Source organism: Pieris rapae, chromosome 4 (assembly GCF_905147795.1).
Source record: "Pieris rapae chromosome 4, ilPieRapa1.1, whole genome shotgun sequence".
NCBI lineage: Eukaryota > Metazoa > Arthropoda > Insecta > Lepidoptera > Pieridae > Pieris > Pieris rapae.
The window spans coordinates 1,719,095-1,736,038 of NC_059512.1; the positions used below are offsets into that span (position 1 = coordinate 1,719,095).

Consider the following 16,944-nt stretch of genomic DNA (forward strand, 5'->3'; position numbering starts at 1 on the left):
TTAAAGTACAAACACACAACCCAGGTATTTTTATGTATAATCGAACAAATAATTATTTAGTTATTGTTAGAATTAATATATTACATTTAGGGAAAAATTAATAAAAAAATTGTTTCGAAATGTGAAAATATTTATTTCGAATGTGACAATGACAATAACAAAGAACACTTTATTATAAAAATACATTATAGATATATAATTTAGCTCTGTATATATATATATAAGATGTCAGGAATTATCAGATAATACTTTTTCAGTTCCAATGAAGAAAATTATTGTTAACACTTTACTGTTTGTGATTCATGATCTGTTTAGTTTTTTGTGTGAAATGGAACGTTTTGCAAAAATATCTTGTCGCGGTGTCCATTTTATAGAAACGAAATTGTCTATGGCAAATCCAAAGAAAGGTGAAGCTAAACAAAAGGCTAGAATGTAGATAACATTTACTAAATTATTAGTTAAATAATAATTAATTTTAACTACCAATGCATAATTTTAATCCACATTTTAATTAATGTCAATGTTAAGCATACAGTGATATAAGATATCTTTGTAAGATGAAGTTCAAATGCATCGTGTAATGGTGGCCATTATAAGCAATAATAATTATGGATATTATTGGTGTACTACTTGCCAAATAACTGACTAAGAGTTAAGTGTTGTGCATTTATTTTTTGCAAGATCAAACACAATGTAAATATACAATTACTCGGCGTTGTGTAAGTGATTATAGTTCAGTGTAAATAGTCTCCTTACGATGGCCCAGAATCAAGGGGAGATTCAGGTCACACCGAATCAACCCGTTAATAAAGACAAGGATATTTATGCTTGCCTACCTGATATACGAACCAATGGTCCTTTGGGACCAGATGAACCGTGTCCTGGTGGTGAAGAATTGCGATGGTTGCCTGCGCAGGCTACTGATAGAGACTTGGTTATGTATTTAAGAGCTGCACGTTCTATGGCAGCATTTGCTGGTATGTGTGACGGCGGTTCACCCGATGATGGCTGCGTAGCTGCCAGTCGCGATGATACTACTATTAACGCACTTGACGTACTCCATGATTCTGGGTACGACCCAGGTCGGGCTTTACAAGCGCTGGTGAAATGTCCGGTTCCTAAAGGAATTGAGAAAAAATGGTCTGAAGAAGAATCAAAAAGGTTTGTTAAAGGTATCAGACAATTTGGTAAGAACTTTTTTAAAATAAAAAAAGATTTGTTACCCCATAAAGATACTGCAGAGTTAGTGGAATTTTATTATTTGTGGAAAAAGACCCCAGGTGCTAGCAGTAATAGACCTCATAGGAGAAGACGCCAGGCTTTGAGACGAGTTCGGAATACTAGAAATTCTAGAGCTGGAACTCCTAAAGAACAAACACCAGAAACCACACCTCCAATACCAGAAACAAATGGTTCTCGTCCATCTCCAAATCCAAAAGAGGGTGGTGAAATGAGTTCAGTAACAGAAGATGAAAACTCCGAGGATGACAGTGACTCAAGAGATGCAGGTGATCTTGCCAAAGCTGATAGTGGTAGAAGTGGGGATAACCCTGAAGATTCTCCCAGTAGAATGAGGACAAGGAATAAGTCAAAGGAACAAACAACACCCAATAAAAAGAGTCAAGAGGAAAGTGATACTGATGTCAAAGTTAAAAAACCAACCAAATCGACAAATCATCAACCAAGTGCGCAGATAACAAATATAATAATTAATCCACCTGAAAAAGTTCCACCTTCACCAGTTAGTAAAGATCTGAAGAAAAAGGTTTCAAATGGAAAGGTGGATGTTTCTAAAGTTAAGAAGAGACTTCCTGATGATTCTAAGATCGAAGGAATTATGGATGGTGATGTGCAAATGAAGAAAAAGAAAGCAGCTGAACCTCCTGAAAGTCCATCTGAGAGTCTCACTAATGACAGCTTCCCAGCTATGGATGAAACGGAAACTCCTGAGGCTGAACCTGAAGCCTGTGATTATAGCTTTAACAAAAATGATAAAGAGAATATTGAGCAAAATAAGGAGGCTGAAGTAGAACAATCAATTAAACCTGTAGATGCACAAGTCAAAGTAGAACCTAATGTTGAGCCTGTTATAAAAATGGAGAAAGAGTCCTTGCCTTCTGCATTTAAAACTGTTTCCGACAAAGATAGAAGCGCTTTAGATCTTAAAACAGATTCAAATTTAGTTAAACCTCTTGAGAACATAGAGCCTCGACCACTCACAGTGTTTCCAAAGACTGAACTTATTATACCTAAAGTCAATATGCCGACAGAGAGTATGGAGAAGATAAAAATCAAGGAAGAGATCGATACAGATGAACAGTCTCTAAACTTACAAAAGGAAGAATTCCAAAAAGACCCTCTTGCTCAAAATTATCCACCACATTCAATAAATCAAGTGAACAAGCCTCTTAATCTAGAGCACACAAACTTCTTTGTGAAAGATAGTCATATTTACAATCCTAAACTTAGCCATAACATCAAAATAGAGCCTGTTTCAAATTCAATATTCAACCCTGTTAACATCACAAAAGATAGTAATTCTATTATTAGAAGTGCTAAAGACTTTTCAAGTGGTATGCCTCCATTCTCATACCCTCCAAATATAAATTTTGCTAATGATCCCAATAAACACAATCAATTAATCAACCCCTTAAAAACAGTTATAAAATTAGAACCCAGAGATGAAGCATCTGAAATGAAAAACCAGAATACACCTGAAATATTTACTGCAACAATATCTGCGAATAAAGTTGATTCTCCAAATATACCTCGACTTGATTCTTTGTCAAGGATAAGTCCATCTCCAACAAGTGCCCGTGGATCATCACCACCTCATATAGAACATCCTTCAGGAATCAACACAGAACCCATTTCTCCGGCTAACACACAAGAAATGAAAGCACAAGAATCAGATCCAGATGAAAAACAGCCTACTGACTTAAAAACTCAACCAATGCCTAAAAATGAAAGCCAAAATATTAATACTAGACCACCTATGTTCCCTGCACCAATAAGACCAGAAAATTTGGGATTAAGGCCTTCAGAAGCACCAACTGTACCTGTGTCTGGACAGAGTATGCCACCACCATTAAGTCAGCCCTCAATATCTGGCCTGCTACCTCCTGGTCCTCTAATTTCAGTTAGTGGAGGTGCAACTAATGTTGGACCTTACGGATTTATGCCAGCGGGATTATATGGACATCCCGGATTAGAAAAACCAAATTCCTTGCCACCTCTTATGCAACAAATGCCTCCATCACATAGCTTAGCTGGATCTAGTTTAATGCAATCTCAATCCAATCAGAATGATCCTTCAATGCCACAAGACTTGAAAATAAAACAGGAAGTGCCAGATAACATGCCAGCTAATCTTTCAACACAAAATGTCACAGATCCCTTACAATCACTTAAAGAAGTAAAAGTGCCTGGGTATCCCATTGGAAGTTCGATAGCACAACATTTAAGTTCTGAAAGGGATAGAGATTCGATGTCAAGTGTTGAAAACAATAGCAGACCTTCAAGTCAACCTACAAATGATAATTCAAGTATGCAGAGTGCATTCTTGGGACCAAGAATAGAGAGCATAAAAAAAGAACCAGATTTCCTCCATCAGCCTCATATAACGCCAGTTTCCTCACATCAAGGGAGCAGCTCAGATTCCGCTAGTGCCATTCCTCCTGTGAAGAGTCCTCACACTCCAACACCAATTAAGAGTCAGTCAGGCCATAATGGAACACCCAATCATCCCCATCCCTCTGCTACTACATCACCATTCTCCAGACATCTTACAAGCCCTTCTCAGCCAAGACAAATATCGGCATCTCCTGTGCAGCCAAATACACCAGTTTCACATTCAGCTTTAAGTCTGATGAATCCAACACCATTGTCCATTCCATCTACAATGGCAGGTCCAGTTATACACTCAAGTCAGCAACATGGCCCACCACATCCATTTGCATCTCACCTTCATCATCCCCACCACCCTTTACTACATCCATCATCAATATTTCAATTATCAGCTGCTGCTGCAGCTCATGCAATGCATCCCTATTACCCACACCCACATCCTGGATATTCAATGCCCTACCCATATCCATATGGGCCACTTCCTCAACCACATCCCATACCTCCCATGCACCCTTCGGCAAGTACTCCAGGGCGGCATGAACCAATAAAACCAAGTACAATTGAATCAACAACAATGTTAAGTGCTCATCATAGTACCAGTTCATCTGTTACAACGCGGTCCTTGCGGGAGATATCAGAGTCATCAGAAGATCCTAGAAATCCAAATGCAACTACAGAAAGGCATCAGTTGCATGAAACTACTATGACACATCATCATTCTACAAGTCACCATAGTGCAGTGCATACGAGTACAGAAAAACAGCCTAGTCATGTGGGTGGTGGAACAAATCATACTCTTTCGATTTCACATTCAACATCAAGCAGTTCTTCGCAGTCTATACAACATAAAATAAACACTCAACAAAAAAGTAGTGCCCATTCAAGTTCGCCCCATCATCTGGCGGCAAGTCTGTCACAAACAACAAGTTCATCTTCAAGTGTTAATGTGTCGAATAATCACACACATCACCACTCACATCACTTAGCTCACCATCCCGAAAGGCTCTCTCCAGCAGATTCTATGCTCTTAAGGCACCACCCTAAGATGCTTCCAGGCAATCCAAACCACTTAATGATTCCACCTCCATCTATGGGCCACCCTATGAGCTTAGCACTTCCACCAGGCCCGGGACCTAGCTCGATCGAAAGCTTGAGGCTGCATGCTCAGGCTGCAGCTGGGCTACAAGCAGCTCATGCTAGATCTGGATCTCCCCATCAACTTGGCCCAGGACATCCACACTTAAGAGGGCCTCCACGACCAATGCCTGAAGATAACCCAGAATTAAAATTAGAAACTCAATCAGTACCAGAAGAAGAAGAAATTCCAAGCCCAGCCCATATTTCTCATGGCCCCAGCCCAGAACCTAAAATTGAAGATACTGAGTGTCATAGATCACAGTCAGCTATATTCTTACGACACTGGAATCGTGGTGATTATAATTCGTGTACACGGACTGACCTTATATTTAAGCCGGTGCCTGAGTCAAAGCTTGCACGCAAGCGGGAAGAGCGTTTGCGAAAACAGGCAGAAAGAGATCGAGAAGAACGAGAAAAAATTGCTCAACAAGCGCACAGAAAAATAGCAACACCTGAAAAACCTGACACAAAACCGCCTTCACGAGGGGCTATAGAAACAATATCTTCTCCATATGACAGATTTCCTCGCCCACCTGGGTACCCTGATTCGCCATCTTTAAGGCAGTTATCTGAATATGCTCGACCGCACGCTGGATTTAGCCCTGGAAATCTTCCTCGACATTGTATGGATCCTATGCTTCAATACCAATTTAGTTCAATGTATGGTGCGGCTGGGGCGCGAGAGCGGCTCGAGTTGGAACACCTTGAAAGAGAAAAACGAGATAGAGAAATAAGAGAGTTACGAGAAAGAGAATTGAACGACAGGCTAAAAGAAGAGCTACTGAAAAATAATGTAGGACCGAGAGCTTTAGATCCTCATTGGTTGGAGATGCATCGAAGATACGGGATGCCTCCACCTCCTCCTCAAGGTGCGATACCAGTTCAATTTGGACTATATCCGCCAGGTCATGGACCGGGTGCATTATCCCAATTAGAACGAGAACGACTGGAAAGACTGGGTATTCCTCCAGGGGGTGCAGGCGGGCCACCACAAAATGTGCCCGTTAGTGGTGCGCCCCCTCATCATCCGCACCATCCTCATCCCGGGGTCGCTGCAGCCCAACTGGAAGCTGCTGAGAGGCTAGCTCTAGCTGCCGATCCAATGGTGCGCTTGCAAATGGCGGGTATCAATCCTGAATACCATGCGCACACGCACGCCCATACCCATGCACATTCGCACACACATTTACACCTACATCCTGGACAGCAAGCAGCGGCACAAGCGCAGCAAGATGCTTTAAGTCTTGGGCTCGGAGGAAGCGGCCCATACCGACCGCTGCCACATCCCGACTTACTCGGGAGGCCCTATGCTGAGCAATTGGCCCAACAAGCAGCAGCTCATGAGCAACTCCAGCGACAATTGCTTTTGGAGCGTGAGCGAGGCTTTTTACATCCTGCGCATCATGAAGACTTTTTACGACAGCAAAGAGAGAGGGAGCTGAAGGTGCGGGCGCTCGAAGAAGCCGCTAGAGCGTCCCGCCCTTAGTACGCCGCGCGCCCTAAGCCCGACAACGACGTAGTCTTGATCGAGTAAAGGACGCTCAACAGACGCAAATGCCTTGTATAAATATTGTCAAGTGTTCACGCGGTAGTGATACGGGATTGAGGACCGAACTATTTAATTTTAAAGTGTGGCGATATCTGTAATTAAATCACACATAAGTTTATATTTTTATAGCATGGCAGTACAGTATCTTCTTTTCCATGCTCAAATCTATATATTATATCTCCTAGTCATAATTAAATATTATTTGTAGACAGATAAATGAGTCACACATTACTATTAATAACAGAGTGCTGTTAGTTTTAAATTATTATTTTATTGTTTTATACATTTTAGACGTACTATGTAACAGTAAAGGTGCTTGGCAGCATACATGCGAATGGACCATGCAGTTATATAATTAATAATCTCAACATGATTACGTTCATGACGCAAATATATTTTTTAACAAACTGTAAAGTGCGAGTAACTTTCAATATTTCTACAATTTGTTAACTTCAAGTTGGCTACTAATTTAAATATTTATATTTACATATCAATTTGAAATTTGTGTCGAATAAATGAAGTAGAAAAAGAGCATAAAATTCTATCCTATTTGTTACTTAATTTTATATTAAATTCTTTGTCTGTGGGTACAACGCTCATTAAATTTGATAATGACACACTAACAGAAACATAATTTTAATGAGACTATTAATGCAAATTGTTTTGAATAATAATTTATTGTTAATTATAATAGACCCAGTTAATGTGTAACGCGATACTTATGTGAATTTCTATTGTAATTATATTTTATAGTGTAGAGTAGTGTTGAAACGGCGTGGATATTTAGAACGAGTACAAACTATTTGAATTTTTTCATATAGACACGAACAAGTATGAAACAATATAAAAGATAAGTTGCATAGTCCGAATTAACATTAGCTATTTACTAAAGGCTAAGACACATGGCTCGATAATTTTCTTGATCCTTAGTTTTCTGTCATGTGTAAGTAGTCTTTAGATAATAACGATGATGTAATTTTTTTTTTGTAAATCTTGTTCTCGCCCAATGTACACTTTCAAGTAATTTAATGCACTGCATTGTAAAAAAATCCATTTCTAACGAAATATAGAACTGTTAGAGTTATTAAAGATTATCATAGTTTGTAATAAATTAACAATGCTTTGTAGGTGTTATGTTTATAATGCCATAGTTACTTCTGATATTTAAAAAGAGAAATGAGTATTATTTTTAGATACAAATTATATCTTTAAGAAGTTGCGTGTCGATTTAAAACGTCATTTATTTAGACAATAAGGTAAATGGATGTCTTAGTGCTTTTGTGTAAATTTTTTTGAATAATATATGTGGAAAAATTCATCTTGTTCTTGTTTCATTAACACGTCATACCTTAACAAAAACTCGCTTGTAATGACTTATTTGTTCTAATTTTGAATTTCGAGTGGGTACTTAAATTAATATTAATAATTTCTAGTAAAAGATTGGTATCAATACATCGAGTATGCATTATTGAATTGATTTTCTTACGATTTTTCTATACTACTTATATAGTTCAGCCTTCGCAGAGAAGATAAAAACAAACGCAAGATTCAAAATTTGATTGACGTATCTATGTGATAGATTGATCAATAAAGAATTTATAGGTTTCATGTCGCAAGTTTTTCTATGAGACTCGCCTCACGTTTTATGTTTATTTACTTTTACTACACACTAAACTAGAGTCATGGGTCTCACAAGTCACACAGGATTGCTCGCTAGTTCTCCACAGAAGATTACATTACTCAAAGACCGGGTAAGTAACTTCTTAAATCTGCGGTCAAGTCGAGACGCGTCGAGTCGAAAGTTTTTTACTATTGGAGTCTTGCATATAAACAATGCATTAAAATCAATTGAACGGTTAAGATGTAAGTTTAACCTTATAAGTTCTCTTACAAAAGTTTAATGGTAGTCTTATATTTTACAGAGTACAATAGAGTTACGATGCGAAGTGACAGCTGCCCCATTCATGCTGAGGCCATATGCAGGCCTATACAATCCATTCTCCAATACGTGTTCCGTGCTCTGCAACCATCCCGCTGACACTACCACAAAAGAATTCGTCAAACGAGCGAAGGATGCATGGGTAAGATTCATACAATTTTAAGAAATTTAAATTCAATTACTATGATGTCAAATAAAGTTTATCCATGACCAAGAGTGCTAAGTGCTGATTAAAGCTTCATCAGTCCTAAAAAAACTTGGCGATTAAGAAGAGTGGCGGAGAGTTTATTGTCAGTTCTTCTCGTCTGTTCTACGCCCTTGATTTGAAAATTGGTCGTAAATGTAAAATTAGAAGCATTCAATGTATACTTCTTTATTGACGTTCGTTACTTTAATTGATAAATAATTTTTGAATTTGAAATCAATTGCGTTGCGATTTAAATTTGCCTATATATCTGTATTCCATTTTGCCCTTTCTCATCCCAAAGGGAGGGCTTGTCCGAAATTAAGCCTTTTATTTTATATTTTTTTATTCACATAATGCTACAATACGAAATATAATTTGTCATACATATTTAATCGTAAGACATCAATACACAATATTCAGGTTTTGGAAGGAAAAGGACATCACTTCCAAGAGGACTTGTCCAAGTTTCAAGATCAGGATAAAGAGAAGACTAGAACACCGCATGATATTGTCACAGAGGAAATGTTTAGAAGGCAAGTTTCGATAATACATTTTTACTCAAATTTAATTTTTTCTCTCTCGCGTTCTTTGTTACTGAAGTACGTGTCGAAGATCTGAACGAACCTTTACGTGGTCGGTCCAGAGACTAGGGGATCGGCTTTGGGGTCTCGTGCATTTCACCACAAGCTAGCAAGCAAGCTACTTGGAGACCAAGTTGTTGTAGTCCAAAGAAGAACGAGATCCTTTGGTAACAAACTTATGGAAGACGGGAGACTAGATATACTCATCGAATTGTAAAAATAAAATAGTCCTTAATATTTTATGATTCATATAACAAAAAAATATCTTTTTGCCAATAGCTATTGCCTTTTAGTGGTAAATATTCACGACAATTTAATGAAATTTGAATCGTATTTTTTTAAAGTTATCACTGACGGCAAAGAAGCGAGAAGCTTCAACTAATCTACACTAATATTATAAAGAGGAAAACTTTGTTTGTTTGTAATGAATAAGCTCATAAACTACTGGATCGATTTTAAAAATTCTTTCACCATTCAAAAGCTACATTATCCACGAGTAATATTTAATTTTGAACAAAAATAGGGTTCCGTAAGATATTAGGGTTTTTCGGACACAAGGTGTAAAAAATCAACCAAAAAACTAAAAAAAGGGGGTAGCATAGCAAAATGTTCCATGTTGGCATGTACTAAAAAGGTAGGCTAGGCATTAAGGAGAAACAAAGTTCGCGGAAGCAGCTAGTTTAATATATAACATTTATGATAAAGGGACAGAAATCACGTGACTGTGTCCAAGTGTTAACGAATCTCTCGAATAAATTATTATTTTTAATTTGCATAACGTTTTAGATACACCGAAACTGATTCTCGACCACTGACTCCAGCTCCTACCTTAGCGAGTGGCAAGTCCCGAGGGTCTAGAAGGTGCCTGACCCCAGACCAGCCTAGGCAGAAGACTACCATTGTTTTAGACCTGCGCAGGAGTCATAGTCAGGTATCCATCAAAGCGAGACCCATACAATGTTAAGTACATGAAAGAAAAAGAAGAAAATGCAAATTAAAATAAATTTTAATCTTTCTCATACGTCTTATCTCTAAACAATGATAATATGAAAATTAAACCTTTTTTTTAATTTACAGGAAACCCTTTATTATCATGGCTATACAACCTCAGAGGTTACCGCAGCAGCCACCAATGAGAGGTCACTTCCCTCTCTTAACCTATCTGAAAGTGCTCATAAACTTTTAAAGGGGCAATGTGAGCAATTACCCCCATTAGCTTCTCCCCTTGTGTTATCTAAAAGAGATGTCCGAGAACCCGCTAAAAAGGTAGGGTTTAAACAAATATATAATCATTCATCATAGTACTCTTTAATATAGGAATAGAATTTGTAGGAACTATTTACTGTATTTGGAAAAGTTAGGTATATCTTATGTTTCTTAGTCTAACCAATAGTACTTAGGTAAACCAAAGCTTAACATTAGAGAATTTAATAAAATAGTGATATAGTTATTAGTAAGTTAACTAGTGATTAGTATATATATTAAGTCATAATTTTTAAGTTCTCAAGAAAATTGATAAAAATTTAAATCCTTTAGATAAAGATATTTTGATTAATAAATCGGTCATTTCACTTGTGATTTTTCAAGCCGGTAATGGGATCACGCGATATAAGTATAAAACATATGTTATCGAATGGCGACATGTTGAATAAGAATTTATGTATTTGTCTAAATTCAATACTAATGCATGTGTTGTATTGAATATTTGGTTTGTACAAAAATTCGTGAATCGCGGCGCATGAGGATAAAAAATTTACGGATGAATCAAGCAAGTGAAGAAAGATTTAGAGAGACAGAGTGAGATAGAGCGAACGTCGCATCACGCAGTGCCATGAAGCGAGAGGTGGGAGAGAGATACAGGGAGAAAAACTAAGAGAGAAAGAGTAAGGGAGATCGTGAAACAATACACGCTGTGGTTTGATGTATTTGTGTAGTAGTTACTACTTACATATTAGAATTTTAGATGGCAATTCTGTCGCTTAACGTCTTGTGAAGTCAACGCAGATTTTTATTTACATATATGATCACTAAATTGAAATTCATGGAGTGATCATATACTGGTACGTGATCTATTGGAGCTTTTTCCTTAGTAATAATTAATTTACAAAGAAGTTTTACTTTTGAGTTTTGACATGTATTCTCTGTACGCACGCACTTTTTTTCTTACTATGGAGATCGAAGTTGTTTAAAAAACGCTGATGTACATTGTATAATATCATCGTAATCAATATACCTTTATCTCTTATCAATTAAGCTTATTACTATCCACTTCAAATCCAACTAGACGGCTATCAACAGATTACACGATAAGACCTAATCAATAAAACACGTAAATGCCAGTCACTTTGTTGTCGCCGTAAATTAAACATGTTTCCGATAATAATCTCAAAATCTAAGTTACAACAAATCAAAAGAGATAAGCCGATAGATTTTCATTTAAAACCAAAGCGTAAAGAAGATTCAAAGAGGGATGCACAGATAAAAAATATCGTTATTTCGCGCGAAAATTTGGCATCTATCAAATCTAAACGCGTGAAACGGAAATTGCTAGCACTTCCGTCGATTATAGCGCCATCTTGTGATTGTTCTTTAATGCATGTCACCCGGATCGTTGTTAGCTATGCCCCAAAAAGCAGAAAAAGAGACGCATCAAATATAGTCCTTTCTGTGACGTGGGGCACTGGACAGAAAAAACGGATGAGGTTGCCTAGCGTTAAAACTGTTGCCAAGAAAAAGAAAACCAAATCTATTAACGAATGTTGTAATAGTGAGGAATTTTTTATGAAGTTAGAGGTATTTTTATCACAATTTTTAAAAAAATGTCCGACCAAATATAATTGTTTTTAATTGAGAAATTATACACGACCTCTGAGTATGTAACTTTGTTAAATTTTAAATACATAAATTTTACAGAACCAACTGAAAGCTTTGAATATTGGCAAAACTCCAAGAAACAAAAAGAATGATGCACCCCCATCCCAACGATCAAAGAGCGAGAAGGATGCTGATAATCCTGATGAGATGCCACCAATGGATGACGGTAAAGCTTATATTTATTTATGTATCCTTTTCATCAGATACTCACTTTACTTCTTTCGTTTGTAAGAAGTTGCCCATAGACTTACCTACTTTTAATGATTTTAACTACATTGTAATTCTCTCTTTATTGATACATGTATGAATCTTATTACAAGCTTAAAGTGATATTCATCTTGGTCATTAATAAAATTTTGCAGTCATCTAGTAAACCGGAAAGGGGCTTACAATGTTTATATTCAAACCTTTTTTAGGGGGATTGGAAATGCGTAGGCGTGGCAAACGTCGGCGTAAGGGCCGCGGTAGTGATCGCCTCACGTCTGCTGGTCTCGCGGCGCAGACGCAACAAGACCCTGAAACACAGGTCCTATATTTTTTAAGATATTTTTTAGAGTATTTGTGTGAGTTTTGAAAACATAGTCGTGACATATATGTCATTTAATACCTACGGTTTCGTCATTTATATGTATAATATTTGTTTGCTATATAAGAAAATGGGATGCTTCAAAAGATTTTAAATACCTGGAAATATAGATTAAATTGCAAATATTTATTATTTAAAAATAATTTCGTATGTATTCCTGAAACTCTTTTTCTTACTAAAAAATCTCTTTATCTATCCTACAAATTTATAAATGTAGTTTATCTTTAGTACCTAAATTACTTTTCTGTTTATATTCTGTATAACTCTTGCTAATATTTTTTACACAGATCGCGGGAATAGGAACAGATTCGCAAAACCCAAGCTCCCGCGCATCAATAGCGCCGATAAATGACGTTGACATTATACTTCCGGTTGTCAAAACTGGAGTCACGAGGAAAACGGATTCGTTCCTCGATGATGACATGCTCAAATATCTCCACAGAGAGGTCGATGAAGAGGCTATCGAAACTGAATTTGACGTTAAAGTATGCGTTTTATTGTTTAAGCTGCAGAATTTTTGTAATAATAATATTATTTTTATACGTTCCCAAGCGCGCTCTTTGCACGGTCAAATCAAAGAAGAAATCTTTTGTTTATTCTACAAGAGCAAACGGTCTGGAGTATCACTGATCTTAAGTGATACCACCGCCCATGGGCACTCTCTCCGCGAATTGCTCCTGTAGAGCTAATGTATTCGCCATTCGGTCTCCATACTTATGCCAATGGAGCCATAAAAAATAGTTTTTTTTAAATGACTAATGTGATTATAATTCTAAAAATTGCCGTGATTATGTGGAACCTAATGTATCTTATGTTATGAAAGTATTTCCGAACCCATACGTCAAAAATATACCAATTATTCAAAGGCTGGCAACACACGCAAGGCTTCTTGCATTGTGAGTGTTTATTGTTGTAAAAAACAGTTTTATAGAAGTTTTTATCTATGATTTGTGTATTATTTAAGCGTCGTTACGTCTTAGAAGAGGCACTACGAACGCGTCCAGAGCGTCCCTACGGCGAGGAAATGCAAAACCTACTTCGCGAAATGCGAGTCCCAGCAGTCAGCTTGGGTGATTGGTTGCACATACCACGAGTGTTTTCAAGGCAGAACGCGCAATTCCAATTGCCTATTGATACTAATGATCTTGAGAGTGAGAAACTATTTATCATTTTTTTGTATTTAAAATAATTTTAGCATTTTCATAAAACCAGTCGTTAGCGGGACCTTTGCCGCCAGTAGTCTTTTGAATTTTTGGAGCCCCTCTGCAATTCAATATTCTAAATAAATACATCAGTGTTGCTACAATATTTTTAGGTCTTGAAAGCAGTCTGCATCTCTGTCATGATCATTAGTTTTATAGGAAAGTAGTTGGTTAGCCTCCAGTGCCTGACAGAAACCGACTTCTTGGGTCTAGGGCAAGCTGGTTTCATCACGGTGTTTTCCTTCACCGTTCGAGAAAATGTCATGTTATATACCTTTATAAATAATATACCTTCCTTCCTCCACATATCTTATAAAGTTCAAAGAGTATACAGGGATTCTTCTTCACAGTAGCGATATTCTGTATATTATGTATTTAATTTTTATGTTCTTTATTATATTTTATTAAATGTTTTTTGACATTATCGTATTGGCATAGGCTGTAAAGATAATGTCTTCTTTCTGAAATAAAAATATACTTTTTTAGCACTTACTCCAATGCAGTACGCAGCCAGGTTCGTAATTATCAAAAAGTCGAAACAGTTGCTTTATTTAACCGTGTTACGCAAATTCAAGCCAAATGGTTACAGGATTCCGTTGAAGGTAAGGTGTTGTTGTAAATTTCTTTATTTCTGCCAACATAAGTTCTTTAATTGTTACATTAGATATAGATATAGTGTCGAATGCGATTTTTGTTCATAAACAACAAATTAACAGAGAGGACGCAAATGGTAATAGGTATTTGAACTAAATTAGTGGTTCTATTCAATTTCCACAAAATTAATTACCTAACAACAATACCCAATGTAAAATAAGTTTATTTATAAATAATCTGCAAGCTAAAATTAAATTTTATGAAAAATTACGTGTTTAATCGTTTTTATAAGAGAAAAAATTCAATAAAAAATTATACAGCTTTTAAATATTTTGATGCTGCTTTTTTTAATTATTTTGATAAAAGCTAATACGCATTATAACTCAAAAATGATTTGCATGCATATGGGGGTAAATGGTCGAATTACCAATAACCCTGTAAAAATACCAAAAAAGCTGCCCGCAACCCTTGCTCTTGACCTCTGTGTGTTTCTTGATCTTTTTTAACGCAACGATTATTTGGCTCTAAAGCAGCTTGCTTGGAATCAGGCATGAAAATACCAAAATATGACAGTATTAAGTAAAAAAGAGTTCACAATTTCGTTCAAGGATATCCCCGAAGGTCTAAAACTCATGATGGGTGGTGTTCTAACCAATGAACAAGTGAGTCATTTTCAAACTATCATGGAGTGGGATCACTATGAAGACGAAGAGAATTTTCCAGATGAAATCAAACTGACGCTGCTCGACACAGGCTATAGAAGGCATAGCGGAGGTGGTGATGGAGAGGTAACTTTATCGTATAACACCCCGTAAGCAATTATAGACAGACTGCCTCCCTTTTTTATGTATTTTACTATATAAAAACGTAAGGTCGTGGTATTTCTAGTCTATTAACTAGGGCAATATTCAAGTAATACGCACTATAGAGGGAGGGGGGCGTTTCTTTTATTTTTTTATTTGGTGGTTGTGACTGATTATTGAGAAAAAAATGCATATTTGAGGATTCCTACAAAAATTTAAGACTATTATTTTTTATTTAAGTACTATAACTATAGAGAGCTTTGCTTACTTCTGGTGACAAAAGGAAGGGGGGGATTAATTACTGTATGTGTAAGGTGTATAATATATTTTAATTTCATATAATTACATACTAAATTCAATTAATAAACGTTAGATTTATCTGCTGTCATTTTTAATGTTGACGATACCGAAGCTGATATTAGAAACGCGACTTAGCTCTGAACGTAACTCCCGTATGTCAAAAACATGTCATATTGACATAACGGGAGTTATAGTTCCTCCTATTAACGTAATGACACATTTTAATAATGATATAATAAGAATCTCTGAACGTAACTCCCGTATGTCAAAAACATGTCATATTGACATAACGGGAGTTATAGTTCCTCCTATTAACGTAATGACACATTTTAATAATGATATAATAAGAATTGATTGATTTTTCTTGTGACAGGTGGATGTTAATACAATAAAGTATAGAACTTGGTGCGGACTATGTGCCGTCTGTGAACGGATGTATGGTCGCTTTCCTCCTAAAGACAAAGACTCTCCAGACGGGGTAATTATCTTAATATTGTTGTTATTGTTGCTTGTCCACTATGGACTCTTTAACTACTTAAACGATTTCGCTGCAGTCGGTACTTTCATACTTATGTTATATAATATTCTAATAGCTTGTAATATCATGCTGGACAACGTCTATGGGGTTCGCTATTCTATTATATTTTTGACCGTATTAAGCACATACAAGAATAAAATGAAATGTAAAGAGAAGAAATGCCGTATCCTTAAGTCAAAAATTTATTTTGGTCAATAGACTCTTAAAATGTAATAATTATGTTCATTATTTCAGATGGAGCTCAGCGATTTTTCAATGGTGGAGACAAAAATTATCAACCTGAAAATTCACCCAGGATTAGCAGAAATTCTGAACACAATATGCAGGCGTTAGTGAATTATAAGAATGTTGTTTTTATTTTGATTTAGCTTATTGAATAAAGTATTTTATAGGCATGTACATAAGTTTTCTATTAAATATTGACTACAAACATGTTTTGGTTTAATTTCCAAACTAAAGACACTGTATGAATTAGATTTTTTAAACTGCCAAAATGAATAATGTGATGTGAATAAAAAATAGAATGTGATGAATGGACAATCAGTGTTAAGACATTGAAAACACAGAGACTAAGCTCTAATATAATAACAAATGACCGCGATCATGTCATACTCTAAAACTCGCAAGTTATTCAGGCAGCTAAGGATATTATATAAAACTTCTCGACCATAGCTATTGGCCCTTTAGGGCTAGTGTGGCAGATTAATCGAGGATTCCTCACAGTAATTTTTAATAAATTATTGATTGAGCCTATAAATCTATTACTACCGTCAGTGTTTAAATGTGCTTTAAGACACAAGAACTTATGCTTGTACTTATTTGAAAAGGACTCTTTTAAGCATCATTTGCCAAATTACTCAAATTTTCCAACTAGTTGGCACTTGGCATTGGCAACACTAAAACAACAATCGCATGACATTGTGCCAATGGACTTTGTATCCGGCTAATAAATAAATTAAAAAAAAATTAATTAATCGCATGACAATTGTTGACATTTCTTATTACATTGTCAATTTGACAATGACTA

At 36.2% G+C, this 16,944-nt stretch overlaps 2 protein-coding genes across 3 annotated transcripts; both read left to right on the plus strand.

Moving 5' to 3' along the window:
• The first annotated feature begins 362 nt into the window (after positions 1–362).
• Positions 363–7,631, plus strand: LOC111001035 (arginine-glutamic acid dipeptide repeats protein). The gene has a single exon (XM_022270702.2). It carries the CDS (start codon positions 758–760, stop codon positions 6,248–6,250), a length of 5,493 nt encoding a protein of 1,830 aa, XP_022126394.2. The 5' UTR covers positions 363–757; the 3' UTR covers positions 6,251–7,631.
• Positions 7,632–7,890: 259 nt separating this feature from the next.
• On the plus strand, positions 7,891–16,339 carry LOC111001047. 2 transcript variants are annotated; one of them, XM_022270747.2, is made up of 13 exons: positions 7,891–8,064; positions 8,236–8,394; positions 8,860–8,972; positions 9,807–9,951; positions 10,098–10,286; positions 11,934–12,060; positions 12,311–12,420; positions 12,768–12,965; positions 13,445–13,631; positions 14,169–14,284; positions 14,885–15,064; positions 15,753–15,857; positions 16,152–16,339. In XM_022270747.2, the coding sequence occupies exons 1-13, from the start codon at positions 7,996–7,998 to the stop codon at positions 16,248–16,250; spliced, it is 1,797 nt and encodes a 598-aa protein (XP_022126439.2). In that variant the 5' UTR covers positions 7,891–7,995; the 3' UTR covers positions 16,251–16,339. The 2 variants fall into 2 exon arrangements, with proteins under 2 accessions (XP_022126439.2, XP_022126440.2); XM_022270748.2 differs by lacking the exons at positions 7,891–8,064; positions 8,236–8,394; positions 8,860–8,972; positions 9,807–9,951; positions 10,098–10,286 and adding an exon at positions 11,116–11,813.
• Positions 16,340–16,944: the final 605 nt, after the last annotated feature.